At 40.9% G+C, this 23,508-nt stretch overlaps 1 protein-coding gene across 19 annotated transcripts in view; it reads left to right on the forward strand.

Moving 5' to 3' along the window:
• Window positions 1–3,568: 3,568 nt before the first annotated feature.
• Window positions 3,569–23,508, forward strand: part of otofa (otoferlin a) — a 51,108-nt gene continuing 31,168 nt past the window's right edge. For 18 of the 19 annotated variants that reach the window (XM_061703550.1, XM_061703559.1, XM_061703567.1 and 15 more), the window contains exons 1-5: window positions 3,569–3,846; window positions 8,453–8,511; window positions 15,031–15,119; window positions 19,569–19,668; window positions 21,795–21,994. In XM_061703550.1, the coding sequence (XP_061559534.1) occupies window positions 3,765–3,846; window positions 8,453–8,511; window positions 15,031–15,119; window positions 19,569–19,668; window positions 21,795–21,994 (530 nt within the window). In that variant the 5' untranslated portion in view covers window positions 3,569–3,764. Of the gene's footprint in view, window positions 3,847–8,452; window positions 8,512–12,835; window positions 13,178–15,030; window positions 15,120–19,568; window positions 19,669–21,794; window positions 21,995–23,508 lie in introns of those variants that run through there. The other variant, XM_061703560.1, reaches the window with a different exon arrangement.

Here is a 23,508-nt window from a genome sequence, read left to right on the forward strand (position 1 = left end):
ATGACACGCTTGTTAAATTACTTCAGAGTCGTCTGGTGGCACTTTATGCTCCAATTTATAGACACGACACCGGAGCCCCTGGCGTGGCAAAATTTGACAGCCACATTCGAAGGGAATTGCATTTGTTTCTCCACTAGATGGTGAGCTAAGCCACGTTTTACAAAGTCAACCCGTTTTATACGTGTGCTTCTGAAATTGTCCTTTGCTCTTATAAAACCACTCTAAAAACACAAGGCATTCAAATATGATTAAATTCTAAAAAATAAATGTAAAAAAAAATATTTGAAGTACGTTTAAATCTTGCTATTAAACGATATAAATATCCCAAAATATTTTTCGATTTTTCACTTTAAGTGAAATGGCTCAGTAAATATTTTTGGGCCTTTCAGTGACAAACAAAACCAAACATTATTATCATGGCACAAGTAATCAAAAAAATAAAAAATGCCGTACAAACTTTAATCCAGCCCACCAAGTATTTACATTATTGAGTCCTATAAAAAATAATGTATATATATATATATATAGTATATAACATATTAGTCAAATAAACAATTTTACATATATCTATTGTAATTAAATGAATGATCATTTTATTATTACAATAACAATTTTGCATATTTTACATACACACTTAAATGTTGTTTTTTTTTTACCTCATTTATAATTGACCTGGCCTATCTGTCTGATTGAAAAATAAAATGTGGCCCTTGAGCCCAAATGTTTACCCAGCCTTGCATTAAATATAACAAGTCTACCCAATATTGTGGCCGGCCAGTCAGCATATATATTTTTTGAAATTCACTAGTTATACCGCACAATTTATCCCGTGGATTTTACAGGTTAGAAATAACAATCACTCCATATCTACTGTATACGAGACATTTCCTGACTCTTGAAGGCATTTCTTAAAAGCTTGACGAGATATGTTTCAATTCTTGACCAACATCTCCATCTGTTGGTGTAACTCCTTACCTGCACTATAAAGCACAAAATTATCAACTGTTCATACAAGAAGGCATGCGCTCCATCTCTCAGTTCTAGACGGCTACAACAATAAACATGATCTCAGCGGCCGTGTTAATCAAAATATACACACAGAGACACACAAACATTTTGCATCACATCCAGGGGCATCAGCCTCCACTGTAATCACTGCTTGTCTCACATTAATGACAGCTTTCAATGCTCCCTACAAGCCAACATCCCAACTCTCAGCTCTAATGAGTAATCCAAAAAAAACAAGCGTATGGCACACAACGCCACGTGGAGCGTACGGTATGGAGCCTTCCACGAGCCCCATTAACTGTGCAGTTACCGGAGGGTTGACGACAAAAAACCCACGAGCTCACGGAAGAGCGGAACACAACATGTCAGTGAACACATACGTCTGCAGTGAGTGAACAAGAGAAGCTATTTCATGGGAAAGGAGTCGGACAAAACGAGCGTTGAGAGAGGACGGACAGAAAAGAGAGACCGGAACAAAAACAGAAAACAGCAACAGTATATGACAACAATAACGTTTCATGAGAGCGGGATTGAATCTACATGTGGACTGGAAAGGCAGTTCTCCACCCTGTGAGGAAGGGAAGAGAGGCGAATAGGACAGGATGGAACAGGACGTAGCAGGTCAGGACAGGGGAATTGATCCAAGCAGTCCAGGAAGTTAACGTCACCATAAAAGACTATGTATGAAGTAATTAGAGAATAAAACCACATCAAGCAACTCAATGGTGGGAAAATTACTAATGTTGCGGCGGTACGGTAGATATAGCAAAATAATCCTGCGTACTGTATAGTGTCATTTAAAATGGAACCTAGTGTGAGTTGAGTTTAATATGAGCTGACAGTCCGTCTACTTCTCACGACGAGTCGATGCCTCAAGGACGACATCACAACACTCTTCGAGGCACTCTTACTGCAGTCTGGCCTTGAATAGTCAAATTGCTAAGAGTCCTATTACATTTTTTAACGGGTATGATTATTTTATTCTTTTTTTCTCCGCATCCGTTTTCTATACTGTACTGCTTATCCTGTTCAGGGTCCCCACAGAGGCCGGAGTCTATCAAAGTGTTCTCAGAGTGAAATGCAAGACTACACACTGAATTGGTACACCGTGAACAAAGAGCTCGTTATGTGTGAATGTATCCCACCCCCGCTGCTGAAAGTCAGTTCTGTGAACCACTACACTACCAAACTGTTTGCTCACTGCCAAAAACAAACAACACGACTTCGACGCACTGTAAATACAATTTTCACAAGCAATCGATCGAGTCAAAGTAATCGTTGCTTCCTGATGCCCTGTAATTGGCTGGTGACAATTCTCGCCTAAAGTGTACTGCTTATGAGTACAGTATTAGTATGCGTGACAACTTGTGTCTACTGGTCCAAATCAATTTCATCTTTCTCCTGTATATAACTTTATTAGATCCAATCGGGGGAGTCGCAGACTTTAGGATGCAACCGGTGGGTTTTGTGTTTGGTCCAGCCATATTTGTAAAGAAAAAGCATGATCACTATGCTACATTTAAGAAAAGCCCAGAGTCCAGTTGACAAAGTTTACCTGATCTGACTCCAGCATGACCACAACTGTCCCTGATGGAAAAAGTGGGAAAATGGTTGCTTGGCAACTGGTCAGCATCTGTCCGAGCTGTTGAATCCTTCTTTCCTTCTTTGACCAGCTCAGCTCATTCATTAAATACAAAATCACTCAAGTTTAAGAGAAGCTGAGTATGTACAATTACTAAGTAACCCCACCACGTAAATCCAGCTTTCTTCATGAACAGTACATTACAGCAGTGTTTCCCAACAATTATCGAGCCATGGCACATATTTTGCATTGGAAAAAACACGAGAAAAAAGTGTCACTAAAAGTATACTGTGCATGTTTACTGAAATAATTAGAATTGAAGGAGGTGACTATTAACAAATGTCAGGTTTTTGTGATATACAAAAATGTGCATCTGCTTAACACCAAATGAATGAAAGTGGGAGCATGTGTACAGTTCTCCTAAGGACTCATATAAATGCCCATCAAATATCAAAACAAGGAAAAAAAGGGGGGCTGCAGCAAAGAAGGTACCTTTTTCGCCCAGGGCAAAAGGGCACGTGCTTGAGCACCACTTGGGGTCTATGTGTGCGCGTGCCTCCAAACAAACATGAACACCCACCTTCACACATTTGGACAATTTAAGAGTCTTCAATTAACCGAAGAGCCATGTTTTTGAAATGCGGGAGTAAGCCGGCGTATCCCAGACAAAATGCAAACTTCACCCAGGAAGGCTGGTGTCGAGTTTCCAACTCAGAACCTCCAAATTTGCGGGGCAGATTTGCAAACCTACTACATCACCGTGCTGCTCCTAACAACAGCTCTCAGTATGAAGTAATGCAATGCTACACCGCTGCAAGACGACTGTCGTAACAATGAACCAATGACACGAATGAACCAAAAGTGAACATTAATAAAGGCCGATTTCACCCCAAAAAAACGAGCTGGAAAGCTGCAGCACACGCACGCACTCACTCACTCATACGCACACACGCCCTCCTCCATCAGTGGGGAGCTGCGCCACGCATGCTGCAGCCTGCGCAGTCCACTCTCATCTTTTGCAGTGCACATGGAAAAGGATTTAGGAGCGCGGAGAATCCACGCGGGAGGAGAGGACTCACCAGCATCAGTTCATCACCGGAGAGAGAAAGGCAGCAGGCTCACGGTTGACCGCGTGGAGGAGTAACGCCTTACTCCCCCCGGCCCCGCTGGACTCATGATGGCCCTCACGGTTCACCTCAAGTCGGTCGCCAACCTCCGGGGGAAAGGTGACCGCATCGCCAAAGTCACATTTCGAGGTAGGTGTTGAAACTTTTTTGCTGCAAATGAAACTTGCGGTGGGGTGAGAGGAGAATGCAACCACAACCTCCTAGTGGACATATTTGCAATTAGAATTGGCATTTCAATTAAGATTTGGATATATCGTTTTCTCATGAAGCGTTCATGATCAGGAAGTCACATGATGAGGCACTGATTGGGGTTCTGGTGGCAGTTCATAGCTCAGCTGAATACATAAATAAATACATAAATAAATAATGGGCAGCGTAGTGGAGTAGCCACCTGCCTCACAGTTCTAAAGTTCGTTGTTCGATTCTCGACTTCCCATTCCCCCTGTGCTTCCATGCGTGGGTTTTTATTACCGGGTACTCCGGGTTCTTTCCACATTCCAAAAACATACACGTTCGATACCTAATTGTGCATCGCTATGAATGTCTCCATGTGCCCTGTGAATGGCTGACAACCAGTTTGGGGTCTACCCCGCCTCTCGCCCAAAGTCAGCTGGGATAAGCTCCAACTCATCAAAAGTCAAAGTAGATGGATGGATAAAGAAAAATACTAAATACAGATTCCCTCGCTATATTGCGGTTCAGCTATTGCGGATTCAGTCGATTGCCTGTTTTGTTTTGTTTCTTAATCATACCGCGCATAATTTGCCATACTGCGGGATTTTGAGTGCCAGTAATTAGCAATTTCTCCACTTTGCAATGAAAAACTTCACACTTCATCGGCACATATATGGCTGCAAAATTTGACGTTACGTCATGTTACTCTCGCCATTTTCAAAATTGTCCAAGACGAGACACATTCTCTTGATGTTCGCATTTCCAGGCAACCAAACTCAAATCATCCTTCTTATCAAGTAAAAACAGCCTGCGGTTAAAAGCCCTTTAATGTTTGCCTTGACCGGCAGCCTCTTTTCACACAGACAACAATCTTTACAGCCATCAACAGTATGTATGCGTGCGTCGAAGAACTTCAGACAAGCAATTAGTCTTGCGGTCAAAGACAGGCTAGCTTGCATCTGACTCACTGATTAGTCAACACCGGTATTGTTTAGGATGTCACATTACCACCTCCCCCTTCCTTTTTCCTGCCTCTGCGTGTGTTCGTGTGCGTGCACGTGTGGGAGTGTACGTGTTTGCACGTGTGTGCGCACGCGCAGCGTGCAGAAAGGACAGAGGGTTATATTGTTGTGCATTGCGCCGCAGCACACTCACTAGGCTCTTAATACATGCAGCATGTCAGCCAAGTCAAGAATCGGACCTACACTGCTTTGATCAAACTAGCAGTTGTCTTTCAAAAGAATCGCTGTGTTGTTTTCGCTTTGTTGTTGTGCTCCAACATCCAATTGCGCCTCTAACGCAGTGCTGTCGAAATTCTTTCCAGTTCAGAGACAACTGTATAGTGCAGTCATTCTCAGCCATAAGAGACCATCACTTAATTGGAATGAAAATTATTTACTACAAATGTATTTATTTATTTTTTTTTTCTATCAATGCCAACGTCTTACGGTGACAGGCAGGACAATTAAATGCTCTTCCACTAGATGGCAGAAGCTACAATTAACCTCCGTACACAACACTATTTAAGTACAAGTCAGTGGCGGCTCGTCAATAGACGCCAGGATACACATGGTGGTCACTACATTATGTTCCTTGAATACAAAAAAAAAAAAAAAAAAGATACTGACAGTAAAATAAAAGAAATATTGAACTATATGTATCTATAATTAATGTGCAAGTTTTCCCTTGGTCAGCGACTAAGATAAAGCGCCAAGCCGCTGATAAGCGCTGTAGGAAACGCAGGGGAATTGACAAAAACAAAAACCAAAAAAAAACCAAAAATGACTCAACAACCGTAATTGAGCGTCTCCCTGAAGGCTGTAAGTACATTTTCCTGTGCGGAGTGACATCTTCCTGTCTGGAGAGGAAGAAAGTCTGCCAGACATCCAAACTGGAAATCCAGTGCGGCAACCTTACATGATCATGAATCAATCTTGGTCATATTTTAAAAGAATGATAGTCCCGAAGCCAGTTTTTCAGAGAGCCCCGACCCATCGGATTATTCGATGATAAAAGACGAGCTTTGGGCAAAGTAGGCATTGCAGCTTAATTGATTTCAAGGCAGAGCCTTTGACAAGGCAGCCCGCCCGTCTCATCTGCAGCTTCAATTGTTCACTCGCACGCTCAGCAGTTGCTCAGCAGCCTGCCGGACACGATTGAAGGGAATGTTAATTCCAATACAGTTCAAGATTAGACTACAGAGGCCATCGTTGAACACACGTAAAAACTCTTTAGGATTATTGGTAATGTCGTACTTCACATAGCCGACTTAGAAAATGTTTTACAATTTCCGACAGACTGCGAGGCAGTGAAGGTGTCCACATGTGATTGGCTGAGCTAGTCAGGGGGCGGGGACTGTGCAACCGAAGACGTCTTTGAGAGTGAGTAGGCGAGCTTCTGTGTGAAGTCGCATATGACGAGTTGACACCAGAAGAAATATCACCGACGTCATGGATTAATAGAAGTCCACTCGAGTAGCATCACCTTAGCATTGACTGCAAAAGAAATCTCAAATAATTCACCCTCTCGCGTGGAAATGCAGCGAAGACTAACTTCCACTCACAACCCAGGCTAAACTCAGCTTCTCCCCGACATACAAAGCTTGTCTCTCAGTCGCAATGTATCCTTGACACCAATATACTACTGTCTTATTAGACAGGGTCCTTGGCATTGACATCTTGGGCCATTCAGAAGTGAGCGCCAAAAATGCAAATTGCTGAACAGATGAACTTGTGAAGACTGAACATAACATTTCTTCTTCGGCTCTGTAAAGCCACAATTTGAAAGAATTCAGCTTCAAACGAAAAGCGTCTTTCTCTCATGCTCGTCTGCACACACAAAAAAATAAGTAGGCTAATTTTCTTTACGCTGTTCTTTATCACTTCATATGCCTGCAAGTCCATAACGCAACCCGATTAGCAGGAGGTTTTCAGTTTGAAGAGGCGCACGTTATATAATAAGCCTCATACCATCTACTTTCACAAACCCACGTCTCAATAGAATAAATCATTTAAAAAAAAAAAAACACCACCAGGAAGGCAGCAGAGCTTCTACTTTGAATAATGTAGGAGGGATAGTATCATCCTCTCTTGTACCGAAGTGGTGTTTATTTAAAAATGAAAAAACACATTTTAAAAGATGTGGGGTTTTGTGGGAGGATGAGCTTGGAACATGACAAATCAGACCTAGATAAAGCTAGTATATAATAAAAAAAAAAAGTTGAATTGAGCACAAAAGATATATACATATTTGTATTTAAAAGGGGAGCTCAAACTGCCACACCAACATACAATACTACAAAAGAAACTGTCAAGAAAAAAAACAAAATTCCTAATATAATCATGCTTACTCACTATGATGGACGCCAGCCTACCGTATTCAGCTATTATAAATGACATTTATGTGTTACTATGAGTGTGTGTGATGGCTGTTTTTAAGATGATGACTTTTTTTTTTTTTAAGATCATCACAGTGTGTGATGTGATGTGTGTAGATGATTATATGCAGAAGTGGTCAAACTGGCAGTGGATATAATTTCACAACCACATCATGTTTTTATTGCTAAATGTTTATCAGTGCAAACATGTGCTGTCCGCTGCGCCCAAACACGCAACACCTGCACAGAGCAAACTACGGCACAAAGACAATTGCGCGCACACGCCCGCCGCCATTCATGAACGTCACAAAGCAACCAGGTGCAGCTCGCACGACTAAATCACATGACAGTGACCAATTATATGTCGTCTAGTTTAAATAAAAACACTAATGGACCTTTCATAAGGTATACCTGAAACGTCCAATGAGATCCAATAAAAGAGATATATGACTAATTATGCCTTCACATAATAATATAGTAAGGCCCAGTTTCGATTGTCAGACAATGTCTAATTGACCAATATTGCTATAATATTCGTATTCGTTCATCTCGGATTTCCTCAAATAGTGGCCAAGTGTGTTTATTACTTAACTGTAGAGATTCCAAGGCATTATCAGAGCATTTATTTGAACAAATGCATTTTTGTAATGAGATTTATTTACATTTAGCTACAATTGAATAACAATGCAAATGAATCAAGTATTTAAGCGTTCATTCCGTAAAGAATCTGATGGACTCGCGGTGGTATTAGATGTCACAGTGACGGTAATTACAGCCAGAGGGTGGTGTGCTCACTTATGTCAGTTTACTTCACCTCTCCAAACAATGTTCCTAATTTAGTTGTAAATGATATAGTTCACATTAATGGTGGAAAAAAAGGTTTGAAATCATTTATCTTGGTCTCTTTCTTTATATCACAAAAGCTGGCATACGTACAGGGGTCAGTCTGTAGACTTTTTGGATCCACTATAAATGCCTCCCTTTAAGTATGCTACCTTAACAAGTGACCTGTATTCACTGAATGTCAAACGTGTCCTATTGGGCAGATGACACGAAAAACCACAAATGAATTGGCGCTCATCAGCCGCTTACAAATGGGCCCTCCCGACTTAAACAGCGATGACATTTATTGTAATGCAACTCTTGAACCAACCTGATGTCTGAATTCATCTTTTACCTTTTCAGGGTTGCCCTTCTACAGCCGTGTGGCGGCCAACTGCGAGGCGGTGGCTCACTTTAATGAGGTTGGTTTCTTTTTATTTCCTTCGATCATGATAGCTGGGCAATTATCACTTGGATTTATAGACAACACAGACTATTTCAGTAGATAACAATGCCCTGATTTCACATACACGGTGGTATTGTTTTTCAACCAAGGACGCAACACTAATTAAATCGATTCTTGTACTCAAATGAATGACGCTATTTAATAGGGTTTACCAGTGGGACAATTGTCGCTAATTATATTACAGTTGAATCTTGTAAGAAGTGCGTGGGGATGTATTAGATCATAGCAAAACGTCTGACTGACAAACAAGGTGATGAACATAATCAAGTAGATTACGTTTCCAAATCACCTTTATATAGCTTTCTACCATCGTTGCTGTGGAAACTGTATTGCCATATCAACATTATTGTTAGCAACAACTCTAAAATGAGCGGAGCACAATGAAGGATTTCACCTGAGGCCCATTGTTGGCCACTGGTGGGTGTTTTTACTGTGGCATGATGTGAAAATGTGGATTCCTGCAGGGTTTTATCACAAAAAAAGCACATTCAAATGCAAAGAGGCTATTGAGAAGACAAAGGTATAAGAGACCGAGGAGAGGGGAAGCAAAACAGGCTGAAGGTAGAAAAAGAAGAAACACCGTATCCGTTATTTGTCTCCCTGAGGAGAAATAAAATTGGAACACTCTGCTTTTGAACATGTTGCATAAATGACGGCCAGGACAACACACAAACACAATTAGATCCTGAGGACAAGGCCGAGAGAAGGGGACACAAATGAAAGCAAGCAGCTGGGGCTCATGGACATAAAATAGTAATTGTAAAAAAAATAATTAAAAGTCCTGCTGCTTCTACACAAGGAGTTAAATCAAATTATTCAGACATGCATAATATTTCTAGAGGGGGAACATCTCTCGCAAGAAAAAAGAAAAAAGTCTATCACAAACATTTGGCATACTCGTGCAGGAGCTGCTGCTGGCCACAGCTCACACCAGACACTCACACACATACTCGCCCATGTTACACGTGCGAGATGAGTTGACTTGACTTCCACTATACAGCACTCGTATGTCAAGTTTGCGCTTGCAAGTTGAAGCGAAATAAAATGGCGGAACGACAGCTCGTATCCCGAAACCTTTGTATGTTGGGACATTCTTATCTCAAGGCACAACTGTAGGTTCAAAGTTCAGGATGGGGACATTGTTCCTCGCTTGAACCGTGGGCCTATCACTGATTTCTTGTGACAGGCTCATTTGTTGTTCTCTGTGCAGGGGAGGTCATTAGCATCACTCAACATCAATAAAGTTTCCAGAGGAACGACTTCAAGTGGGCTCGTTGACCTTGTGTGTCTGTATGTGTGGTGGTCGTACTATCCTGGTGCCAGAGCGCGTCTCTATATAAATATATATATATATATATATATATATTGTCCTCCTGGCCTGTCTCTTTGCTCGGAAATACTGGAACGTTGCCTTATCCGTGGCGATGCAACACTTGCATGGCTCAGTAGGCTGAACTTGCCCTGGCGTTGAGGGACCATTAGCATAGAGCTGTGAGTCTTGTTGCTTTATGCATCGTCTAGCAAGAACGCCTTTGAACTAGTATGCCGATTGCCTGGATGGAGAACGCACATTCATTATTCATCCCATGGTGGGATTTAGCTTTTAGCTACGGCGCACTAGTGCCTCCCCTTCACTAGTTAGACAGAAGTAGAGCAGAGAACAGCAAAGCCTGCAAGTTGTGGGAAGTTTGGGTGCTTGGCTACACTCCAGTGTGTAGACGTGTGTCCATGCTAGAGTGTGTGTATGTAAGAAACCAAAACAAAGGTTGAAAAAGACATCTGCAAGAATAATGATGCAAATATATTTTTTCCCCATGAGTGAGCGGACAGCTTGTGCAGTTTAACTTTTAAATAAGAAGCTGGGAATTACGTAACACAAACACTAAACTTGGAATGTTTTAAGATTTTTCTGGGGATGATTTCAATTGGACCAACCTGGACCATATGATTCATAACTGCATACATAACTGATGGAAGTAGTTTAAAATGGGCACGGACATTTGGAAAAAGGTTCTGACAGGAGTATTCGTGCGTAGCGCAAATATTTATACGTCATTGTTATGCAGTTTTTTTTCAAGATGGACTTCAACATTTTTCCCAAAAGGGCACTGAAATTGCCATAGTTCTTAAGTCTTGTTCATGAGTGAGAGAAGGGTGGATCATTAAAAGGAGAGAGAGATCCTTGTGGCGTCTGGCGCGATGCAGTTGCAGTATCATCGTGTCACGGTAAAGACACAGCGGAACCAAAAGGCAAAACTCAATTTATATCAAGATATATATGTTGTGACTGAGCAAGATTGTATAACTTGACTTTATGACGAGTCATGCGACTTGCTTGTTTCCCCACATCGTCTGTTTTTTCCCGACACTTTTTCGAGGGTTTAAAATACATTGAGAACAAATCTAACTCTCTTGGACACTTCAACTATCTGAAAAGTGTCATATAACCCCACTACTTCCTTATTACATGGGACCCTTGCTGCATGATGTCAGCTCAATATTAAAAGTCTGGTCATTTTTAGACAAAATCGAGTGAAAATAATTAAGTTAGATACATTTGAGTAGGCTTGTTCTGGTAAAAATCAATAGTGTCATGCTTTGTGGCAGAAAGATCCACGTTACAAAGGTAAAATTTGCACTGCTTAGTCAGCTCATCGTTTTTAATTTTAAAAAAAGGCAATATTACGGTTTTTTTTTTTTTCTGCTGTTGGGTTGTTGGGGGGTAGGCGCAAGCATCAACTTTGATGTGCACTGAAAATGGATCTATCCTACCAAAGAGCATCTATAATCAACACACTTTAAAAACTCTGCTAACCATTTAAGCACCATAGATGCTATGAAAATAAGCATATTGACAATTATGACCTGCACAAGTTTAAAGATTCAAGTCTGCAGCTCCATGGGGATGATTTCGTCTCTCTTAAGTAGCCTCAATAAATGCTGATCACAGAAGAATATTTTTACAGACAGTTCAGATTGGGAAAGGAGTCAAAACAAGCAAAGGGGATAAAATGATACGTGTACAACTGAATGTTGCAGGGATTAACCAAAAAAGTAAACATTATGCTGATGCTGTTTGAGCGCTTCAGGTTGCATTCATATGCAGGAGCTTGGACTTCCTCTGCTTTTTTTTAATGAGTCCCACAAAGCACAAACAATGCGCCAAGCAAACGTTATTAGAGTGTGGGGGTATAAAACTATTTCAGTGAAGACAGGAATTCTGTCTCAGCAGATTATTGTTATTATTATTATTTTTTTTTAAATAAAAGCTACTTTTTGTATACTCTGGGCACCACTGGGATTTATTTTTTCCCCTCAAGGAATTTAGGGTCTTGAAAAGCAGATTTTGTATCACTATCTGCTGTCCACAGCTGAATAGGATAATTAGTGGAGTTTTCTGGTGTCTATCTACAATTTAATAGAACTCACCTAGCGCTTAGTCAAAACATGACATCGTATCTGTACTTGTTATTATTATTTCAATACACTCAATGACTGCATGGCATTTTAATGGATGTTGAATTGTAGACTTGGAGTTTACATTCTGTGATGTCTGAAATATTATCAAGAGTTATGGGGGGGGGGGGGGGGGGGAAGAAAAGTAAATACTTCCTCCTAATCGAATTCCCAGTATTGAGTAATGGGAACGTGGGTTCTTCTGAAAAATGGCTACTCGAGCCTGATAAGAATGTGGGTTCTACTTCCTCTTGAGGACACGCCACGTAACCCACAATGACAACATAATTTCAACTACGCAATAACAATGTGACTTTTGCCGGCTGCAACGGTCTGCCGTCGAAGTGTCCTTGCGCAAACCAATGACAACCCTAAAAATGCCTCAAGGTCAGCATTGTGGATGAGAAACTGTTCTCAATTGCCTTACCAGGTTAAACAAGGAATAAATGAATTCTGCCCTCACATGAGACTATAGGGATTAATCAAAACGGGGCTTTTTCCACCTACCTCAAAACTCTACCCTCATCACTTTTATCCTTTAAGAAGACACTGATGCCGGAAGGAAAGAAAAAAAAAACATTACAGAGGATTTCTTCCTGTAAAAAAAAAGCAAGCTTTCACCTATCCAGATAAAAAGAAACATTGTTGTAAATATAAAATCATACGTTTCAAAGTGTAGTCACTCAAGCCTTTGTTTCATAATCAATCATAGAGGTGTTTTCGTGCTTTGTATCCATGGCAGCAGATAAAGGATCACACGGTCATCACAGCTTTACAGTGTGAGATCACAGAAGTAGAAACACTTTTCACTTGTGCATTTAGCCCCTGTGATAAACCGCAGTGGCCTCCAGGCTACATGGTTATTAAGATTGTACCTGTGTCACTTTTAATGAGCAGCCTGACGCCGCCAATTGGGCTGCGCATCGTACAGTACGAAAGGGTGGGGGTCATCTCGGAATGGTAATGAGCGGCTCCAAAAATGGAGAAAGATCGAAGAGCCGACCAGCCAAAGCATTTTGCGGCAGTGTTGCGCCAAGGCTTAATCATTAATGTATCTTTTTATGTGTTTATCTGGAGTGGGATTTAATACAAACAAACAAAACAAAAAAAATTCCTAAACGATTTTTTTCATAAATAAAAATGGGGACCGAGTCCTGCTGCAAATAGTAAGTACATTTTTATAATTGCCTATACTATATTAAAACTTCAAATTTGAAATATACCACAAACTATGATCCTAGAATAGTGGAATATCATTTCAAAATTATCCTACAATATTACCATTAGAAGTAATAGGCCGACAGATGATTGGAATTTTAAAAAATCCAGCGAAGGTGCAGATACACATGCAAACACACATTGAAGACTCTTTAATGTACACTAACAACCCAAAAAAACATAAGTGAGTATTTTTCTGCAAACAGCTCAAGAAACGTTCTCCAGAATACAAATAGATGTATTTGTTTACAGGGAACTGCGAATATGTGTTGGATTACTGTAACTGACGTGTTACATTTCTAGAAAATCCTACCAACTTAAGGACCGTCATTTTTGACAGAAAAAAAAAAAAATACATATTTGGAACATTATATGGATTCTTGTGTTGTTCATTGTTGCACTCAGTGGTTGAAGGCAAAGACAAACACTGAGAATAAGTCACAAAAGCAAAATTCTTCCGGGGGGAGCATTGAGTTCATGCATGCGTATTTGTGTGTTGGGAAGAGAGTCAACGCATAGATCCCATATACTGTATTTATCGTCACTGATGTGTGGTCTTTTTTGCTCCGGGGAAATTAAGGTGGTTCATCCATTGTCTGTAGGCGTTGGACAAACAAAATCTGGTTTGCACTGCCGTGTTTGTGTGCATCCTTAGCTCAATTGTCGCCGCACGCGCTGTGATCCATGAAACATTACCACTGTGCACATGTACAGTTTTTGTTTTTATGACAGAGGCAGTTGGGGGAACCCCAGGATTTGGTTAATGGGATGAACAAAGGCCTGATTGATAGCCTGCCTGAGAGCCTGCAGTGTTTTCTTGAATGAGCGGCCTACATCAGCGGGAGACTTTTAATGAGTTTGAAATCACCTTTTCAACCTTCATCCCTTCTGCCCGCATGGTGTCTCCTAAAATGTAACAGTGCAGCACAATGGAGGTGGTGCGAAATGTGAAACATACTGAAGGATTATATTAGCAATGCTTTGAAAGTCCTTTACTTCGTTTTTGACACATCAAACCAGAGAAAATATAGGATAAGCGTGTTGCGTGTTGTAGTTTCATTCATTCAAAATTCACGTGTTTCACGATGTAAGACAAAGCAACAATATAAACATTTAGTTTTTTTATGTTTGTACAATATTTTTGTGTTATCCTTTGCTCTTTCTCAACATATTATGTGTTTAAATGTGTTTGTATGGTTTTAAAAGTGTGTTTAAAGACCCTAAACATTTTTAAGTGCTATACAAAAAAATGGCTAAGATATATTTAAATTGGGTATTTCTATTTCGCGGATTTCACTTATTACAGGGTGATCTGGAACGTAACCTCTGCAATGGAGGGGGGGGGGGGGATTATTGGACCTATTTTATTTTAACTTAACATAACAGTCGTAATGATTTTGATGGTATACTGTGAACTCTTATCAAGCAAAGCACACAACCCCAAATCGCCATTGACGTAATTCATCTGTAATATTGGTCGACCCCCGTCATGTTTGCCGCAAAGTCCACACCAGTGGCGGCTGGTCAATAGAGGGCGCTAGGGCACCGCCCCACCACTGGCGGTGGGCACCACATTACATTTCTCAGAGGCAAAAAAAAATGTAATAGAAATATCGATAACAAAATCAAAGTATTTTGACTGTATGCATATCTGTTTGAAGATGAACAGTATACAAATTATATAGTTATCGATAAGGAAAGTTGTTTCGTTCATCTCTGCTGTCCGCCTAGTCGCTAGTCCCAAGAGTAAATAAAGCAGTTCTGTTGTGTTTTTAACTGTCTGTGTTGTGTCTCCTTTCAGATGTTTCAATGGCCAATTGCGAGCAGGCTGGATGGCAGCGAGATGCTGGAGATCCAAGTGTACAACTACAGCAAAGTTTTCAGTAACAGGTAAAGTCGTATTCATCACACCAGACAGCATAGGCCGAGTTGTTTTGGATCTGCGCGCCCATCCTATTCCAGTTTCGTTTTGGTTCGAAATGACACAGCTCAAGAGGAAAGGGTCGAAGCCCCGCCCGCAAGTGCATGTACTAAATTGACTCCCTTGTTTGTGCAATGAACTGCAAACCACAACCGCAGTATTTAAATCTAATTTTCATTCTCATCTTCTTAGTTAATGCTTTGACTCACAATTGAAAGCAGAACTCTCTTGATTCTGGTGCCAATTATGAATAAAAGTTTATTGGATGGCCAGTCACGGTCCTAGTTATCACTCAGCGATCTTCTGACAAATCAGATCACAAAGAATACCGGGGTGCCGTGATAGACGATGCTTTAATCAGCCGTTTATTGAAAGTGAGGACAGTAAGGACGCAGACACAGTGAGCGCAATCACGAGTCACGAAGGAGCTGATGTCAGGTACAAACTTTCACGAGCCTCCCGCAAGCACACACTGTATGCAGTATTTTCTATACATTCTATGCTTGACATTTTTTCGGTGCGTTCAGATATTCTTACAATGTGTTTAAAAGTGTGTCTTAATGAATTTCAATATGTTTCAAGCATTTGGGTGGAGAGGAAATTCTAATTATGATTATTTTAAAAATCATATGGTCTCTGTGTCGCAAATGTGTTCACATTGCGACTGAATCTGGAATGTAGACCAGGATGATGAACGGGGATTCACGGTATCAGGATGCTTGCTCCTTCCCTCGGTTTGGAGAATATTCAACTCCTGTAGATTCTGGTGCAGTGCTTGTCTGGCAGATGTCGTGTCAGTTCAGCAGAAGGACGTTATTAATTGTCACAGCAATTTTCATGGTGCAGTTTCCAAAGTGGAAAATGGGAAAGGCCTATTTCAAAGCAGCAGACACACCATCTCCTATTGGTCATATTGCTCAGTCTACTTTATTGTTATTTTTCATGATTTGGTAGACTAGCATTAAACTTGATCCAACACTTGACACCTAGAGAGTGGAAGTGCTTCATCGTCATCCGTGCATCATCATCATCCCCAGCACAACCAGTGACCACACGTTCGATAAGAGCAGCACGGCACGTAGGAAAAGCAGTGATGCCCGTTGGTGTGTGTGCTATTCCACCACGCCGGTCGTGATTTTATGGCCAGTTTTCTACTACGGCTGCAGATAATAATGTGTTTTTAACGTGAAAACTCAACGGGGACACAATTGTAGAATCAAGCTCTTCATTCTGAGGGAAGCAATGAGCTGGGGCTTCCTCATCAAAATCCATAAGGGAAGTGTTCAAGTATGAACGCACATCTTTTGCCACAATCAGCAAAAAAAGCACGGGTAACTGACACTAAACTGGAAATATACCACAAACTATCATCCCTAAATAGCTTACTATCCTTTCAATCTCATTTTACAACATTACCCTAAAAATAATTGGCTTTAAGATGTTTTGAATTAGGCGGCACGGTGGGCGGCTGGTTAGAGCGTCTGCCTCACAGTTCTGAGGACCGGGGTTCAATCTCCGGCCCCGACTGTATGGAGTTTGCATGTTCTCCCCGTGCCTGCGTGGGTTTTCTCCGGGCACTCCGGTATCCTCCCACATCCCAAAAACATGCATTAATTGGAGACTCTAAATTGCCCGTAGACGTGACTGTGAGTGCGAATGGTCGTTTGTTCGTATGTGCCCTGCGATTGGCTGCCAACCAGTTCAGGGTGTACCCCGCCTCCTGCCCGACGACAGCTGGGATTGGCTCCAGCACGCCCGCGACCCTAATGAGGAGAAGCGGCTCAGAAAATGGATGGATGGATGGATGGATGTTTTGAATTAGAAAAGAAAAATAAATGCACTGGAATCGTGCGTGTGCATACACATGTGGTAAAGACTCAATAACTCCCACTAACAATCCAGGCTAAACTTAGCTCCTCGGTCAAGATAACTTCAGCAGTACTTCCTTGATCTCAATTATTAATTTTCTATTATTGTGCCATCTTGTGTCATTGTAAGGCATTATAGAAAGAGCACATAAATGTGAATAGCTTCATATTGTCAATAACTGAATTAGAAAAAAATATTTCAAAAGCAATTGATTAGATATGTTACTCAGTTACCAAGTTTTTAAATCACATGCATGTTTGCATTTCAGGTACCATTTTCTGTTGATAAAATTGGTTCTGTTAAATAAACCGCTAAAATGGCTGAAAAAGAAATTCCATCAATCTGAGGATGCATTACGCAGTAATTTCACTTTCACCAAACTTTTCACTTTAACTTCCACGGTTGATTTGAAAAATAAAAACATCCCCTCGTCTTAAAATTAAAAGTCAAAGACTGTTATTCCACTCTGGATTCCTCACGAGATTTATGTGTGTGCAATCTCACCTAGTCCGCTAAAACAGTCATGCACATATAATTACCCATGATACCCATATTTTGTTGGCAAGCTTGCTAAGTGCTTAAACAATTGATCGCACGTGCTTGTTTTATGATATTATCGCTCCCTGTGTTTGTGCGCATTGTCTGATGACTCTCTCAATGAATATGAATACGCACAATCCCATATGGAATGTCACTTTTTTAGTATGTTTGTGTTTACCATTAGAGTGCAAGCAAGCCTGAGAACCACACTGTGTGTACTGACTAATTGGTTTGTGGGCTGAAATCACTTTTGGAGAAATGTTTTAAATTATTGAACAGCTCTAATTGGCCAAGCCAACGGTGCCTCATTCACGCGTTTATATGAAGAGTATGTAAGCAGTATAGCCTTTACTGTATGTTCATGCCTAAGTATCCAGTTTTAATAGACGCCATGTGTTTATTGAGGCAGAACCGGGTTTCAAGGAGAATGTTTTTTACTTTATTTAATTTCATTATACTGAATGCTCAACTCGAGGAGTCTTAATCCAGCCAGTCACTTGTCCAGGGGCAAGTAACAAGCTCTTCAATGTGTCGACAGAGTGCACATTTGTGCCAAACACGTTGAAAGCTTTGGGGAATTACCTGTCTTCACTATTTGCATGCTTTAAATCAAAACTAGTCATCTTCTGATCATTGGCTGTCATTAAGTTTTCCAAACGTAATTAAATAACTTATAGGCCTATTGAGGGAACTATTAAATCTTCTAATTATGTAAAATAATAAAAAAAAAAATTCTCATGCATTTTAGAAGCCTGTTTGTTTTAAAAACCACGGCAGTTTCCTTACAAAGACGACAGCGTTAAAATAAGTCTGCGTTCACTTCCATTTTGGACCCAATTCAGCGAGAAAAGTAGCAATGAGCTCCATGCAGTCAAAGCTGCAGCAAAGAAGGGATGATTCTCAGCGGGAACAGCATGCTTCACAATGAAGTCTGTTTAACGCAGGCAATAATAAGATGAGTTTAAGCAATCATTTAATACACCGTCTGCTTTGGCTGTGGTGCACAGTCTATGCAAGGATTAAATGCATCTTTTCTTTGGATATTCTGTTGGCGTGGAGGGGGAAAAAAAAGTCAGACGTGACGGGCAGCGTCCTGTCTTTGTGCTGGCGTGGCCTTGTTAGAGCGCCTCATTTTCGTGGTGTGGAAAAGCCGTGCGAAGACCCGGTGGGACATAGTCCTGCCACCGCAGGCTGTAAGTGGATATATTTTCTCGGCTCAAACGAGAGCTTCGCGCATGAGGTACTTGTTCCTATCAACTAATGAAAAATCTTGTGGTCACATTTATTAACTTGCTATGGTGAAAAGTAATTGGGGAAAGAAAAGAAAGAACATCATCCACCTGTCCCTCTCCAGGCATGACCAATCGAACCAAAAATAAACACATTTTTACATTAATTGTAAAAACTTAATCGATTAGATCGATTAGTCATACCTGGAGAGTGAGGTGCAATCAAGACGACTGTTGTTGAGCTTAGCTAAATTTACACTCGGATGCTACGTTACTGTAGCAACAGAGTTAACCCAATCCAATTTGGAAAATGCTTCTTCGAAAAATATCTTCATTTGATTGCAAGTTCAAAAAAGACATGCGAGAGTCAGGAGAAACATTTCTCCAGTACCATTAACAGTACCGTGAAGGGTGGAGCTTATTGATGCTCCGGTCTTTAATCATTTAGCCCCGGGGCCAGTTTAACACGGAGGCTCGGCTGTGTCCATGTGTCACGTTGAGCTGCTGCTTCCTTTCAACTGTAACGAGCTGAAAATGAGATGATGACAAATACAGCAGACCCCCGTCACAGCTTATCTTCATCAGCAGCCGTGACTGCTGCACTCTTCACTTTCACGCCACACGAGGTTTAAAAGCCCATGCATTAAAATACACTGTAATAATGGTTATATGTCCTTACAATCTACAGCAGGACAGCACATGTCACAGGTGGAGGACAAAACCACATCATGGTGTGTATTACTATTGATTGGTGTGTTTTTTTTTTTCCCCCCCCTGCAGACTCGTGGGGACTTTCTGCATGGTGCTCCAGAAGGTGGCGGAGGAGGGGCAGCTCGAGCTGACTGACACGTTCATCGACGATAATAACACATCCATAAACGTACGTCTGGATTCGGGAATATTTTTGGTGAACATTCTAAAGTTGAGCAAGTAAATAATGTCTTTTTATTCCACCAAAATGTATTTAAATACTAGAGTACACAGGACACTAATGTAACTGCAGATGCCAATGATGCAAACTGCCCAAAGCTAATTGTGTGAATACTGAGACAAGAATTCCATTTTTTTTTTTTACTCTCTGATGATGTACATCAGACTTTTAGCTGCCTCGTTAACTCAAAGCTTTTACATTTCTCAAACACGAAATGTGTCCCATTTAAGATGGGTGAGCTCTTGCTTATTTTTTTCAGCATAAGTAGTCATCGGTCACACATTTTTTATGTTGACCTGGCCCACTTACTCACATCTAATTAAATTGCTTGTGTCGACTCTGTACTGCTCACTAGGGGACATATTTGTATGGCATCTTGGGACTCCAATGATATGCTGCGATATGCTGCAAACCAACATTAGGGCCTCGAATTCTTTCATTCTTTAGTGTTTCAACAGTGCAATGGCAATGCGCTTTACATTCCTGGGAAGTTCCTTAAAAAGCTACTTAGTTTATTTTACTCTATCCTGGGATATTGTTGGTAACCCCCCCCCCCCACCCCCACCCCCCTCCCTGATTTTTTTTTGTTGAATTGCCTATATTGATAGTTCGAAAAAATGAATTTACCACAAATTATGATTCCCGAAGTGTTTAATATAATTTCAAACTCTTAGAACAACAAATGAATTCAAATCAGTCAGGACACCTTCCATGTTGCGTTAGATCTAGCATAGGTGAGATCGGAGTTGTACAGTGTTTGTACACACATTTTGGGGAAATCGTTGCCTTCTCTCGCTCTGACTCATTTATTTTAGCCCAGCTTAGTCTTTTCTCCTAAATTAATTACATTTTTATTTGACCAATATACGCTACACTGGTAATCATAGCTATTGAGAGAAACTTGTTTTTAGCGTGGCAAACGGTAGAAGATTACTGTGAAGATGATGGTGGTTCTGAATGAGGCGGGTTTAAGGCCTTCCTGCGGCGCAGAGTTGCGATGGAGGATCTGGACGTGCTGATGTGCTGTTCTTCAGACAACAACACGCGCAGCGGGAGTGCTTTAAGGCGCAAACGTGAAGTGGCTGCATGCGTGCCCACACACAATTAAGAATTTCAATGCTGTGCAGAAACGAGGCTCAAGGTTAACCCTTTCTTCCGCAAATATGCAATGGCGTGGTTTCTATAGTCACACAAAATAAAACTAGAGTGATTACCCTGTGAGAATATGAGGGGGGAAACTCAATAAAGGGAGGGAGCGAGAGAAAACATTTGCTCGCTGCATAATTTTTACTCTCATCAGTCTTTGTGCTTGCAATAAATTGGCTGTAATAAAAAAAAAAAAATATAGAAGTCAGAAGAATACTGAAGACAAACTACATTGTCACCATTGTTTCTGAAGGGCAAATTTGCCCTAGAAGGCACCACAGAGGCACCACAGGGATAATGACAGCTGTTTTCACAAACAATGAAATACATTAAATCTCAAATAAGACGCGAGTTAGCCTTAAGGTGCTTGAAATAATGTGTAACTGCAACTGTGCCAGGACAAATAATGAATAAGCTAAATTTATGCACATTTATGGCTTTTAAGACAAAGACAAAAACAACAGTTGTGAATGCAGTACATAAATGCTTTTGGACTACTAAAATGCACTACTTCAGCATTGTTTGTATTACAGTCTTTAACTTGATGTATATGACAATAATTAAAAAGGAACTACAACTTCATGGTTATAGCTATTACCACAAAATAGCCAACTGGCCTTTTTCCCAGATGCACTTGAATGAAATAAAAGCAGACTGTATCTAATTTCAATTGTAGTTGCTAAGCTTGAGGGAAACCTTAGTAAATTTGACATTTTTCAACTGTTTAGAAAAAACAATGACGGCAATACATGTAACGTTTTGGTTTTAGCAGAACTTCGACTTAATTTGACAAACCCAATAACCTTTTAAAGTAAATTAGTATTCCAGGAGAGGATATGACATTTCCTCACAAAAGGAAAGCTTCAAGTCAAAGAAACCCAAACTCATAAATGCAATGCAATCTAACCAGTCCTTTCTCTGGTTTTCAGACCAGCGTTACCATAGAGATCAGATACCAGTCGATGGATGGCACAGTGGGCATGCGGAGTAACGGAGAGTATCTGGATGTTCCCGACGACCGTGACGGGATGTTTACTTTCGAGACAGACAGCTTGCTGTCGGGGCAAAGCCACGGATCGGGGGCCTCCGCAAAACGATCTTTGCAAGGATCCATACCGACGTTCAGAAAGTGAGTCCGACGTGCCTGAATGAACATGATGGCTAACCGAAATCTGGCAAAAATAATTGCTAAAAGCTGCCTGATTAATCTTTGACGAAAGTATAACAACAGCCTTGTTCAATACTCGTTGCACGACCCTCTCCTTCTTGCATTGCTGGTTGATTTCAAGACAGAAACTTTTACCAATGTGCTTTGTGAAAGTTTCCAAATTGACAAATGTCAATAGCTCCCACTCGCGCAATGAAGCTTGACAGTGCTGGAGACATTAATTCGGTATTACTCCTCTAAAGGGGAGGAGGAGGAGAAAATGATTCAAGAGAATGTCTTTTGCAGCTTGGCCTACAGGTAAATTGCCAATTGTCAGGCTTTGTGCTTCACAGCTTTTTCTGTGCAGATATAAGTCTGTTTTGTTTCGTTGCACCTCAGGTATTTTGTATTGATTATTTTTTTATTTTTTGTATTTTTATTTTTACTGTACTGAAAAAGAGATAAACATGATGGTCACGGATGCGAGGAAACCACCTCAGGAATTGCAATTCACTCAAGAGACCAGGACAAAATTAACTACAATAGACAATCTGTTTACATGTGATTGCGATCAATATCCTCAATGTATCCCCGAAGTACAATTTCAGTCTTAACGACAAACTGCTGCCTGGACCGGGGCCATTCTCTTCTGTGATTTTTTTTTTTTTTTTTTTAATTCTAACCCAACTGTGTTTGCAGTTGTTTTCTTGCAATGCAACAAAATGCATTACGATTCTGAACTTGTACTGGTAACAGATGAGCAATAGACACCACAATAGGTCTACACGACTTTTATTGTGTCTATCAGAGCTAAGCATGAGTACTTTCTGTTCCAATACTGGCGCCACTGGTGTGTCCTTGGAAGGGGCATCGATGTGTTCAGTACATCCTAGAGTTCCTCGTGCGCCAAAGCGCAGTTCTGTCCGCCGGCTAAATGTACAACAGATGGGGAAGAAAGTTTCACTGATCCTGATCCTTCCTTCTGTTTGCCACTCTTACAACAAAGACATCCCTATTCAGAGGCTTTATCACCTTTTCCCAGAGTCTGTAATCATCACCGTCTTGGAAACAGTTTTTCCCTTTTCATGCGGCAAATGCAATTGGACTAGATCCCTGGACCCTTCGAGGCACAGATAAGGTCACTAAGAGAGTGACATCATCTTACAGTCAGACATTTTCAGTTTACGAGCCGCAAGGAACAGAACATGAGACGCCCTGACAGCGCGCACTCTTGAAAAGACATGCAAGAGAAATATTGAGGTTAAGTTCCACAACACTTCTGCAGTAGATGGGATCTCAGGGTCAACTGAAAAAGAACAGCTGGAAACCACCCAACGGAGAGGTGTCATTGAGCATGGTAGTATGCTGACACAAAACCTGTTTTTCATGAGAAGATTCCCCATCCTTTGCCAGATCGCATATTTGAAAGATAAGAGATTAAAGACTGGGAAACTGGGAGCTACCCGTCCTCTCAAACGGAGACCTGATATCCCGTT

The sequence above is a fragment of the Phycodurus eques genome, chromosome 18 (assembly GCF_024500275.1).
Source record: "Phycodurus eques isolate BA_2022a chromosome 18, UOR_Pequ_1.1, whole genome shotgun sequence".
Classification (NCBI taxonomy): Eukaryota; Metazoa; Chordata; class Actinopteri; order Syngnathiformes; family Syngnathidae; genus Phycodurus; species Phycodurus eques.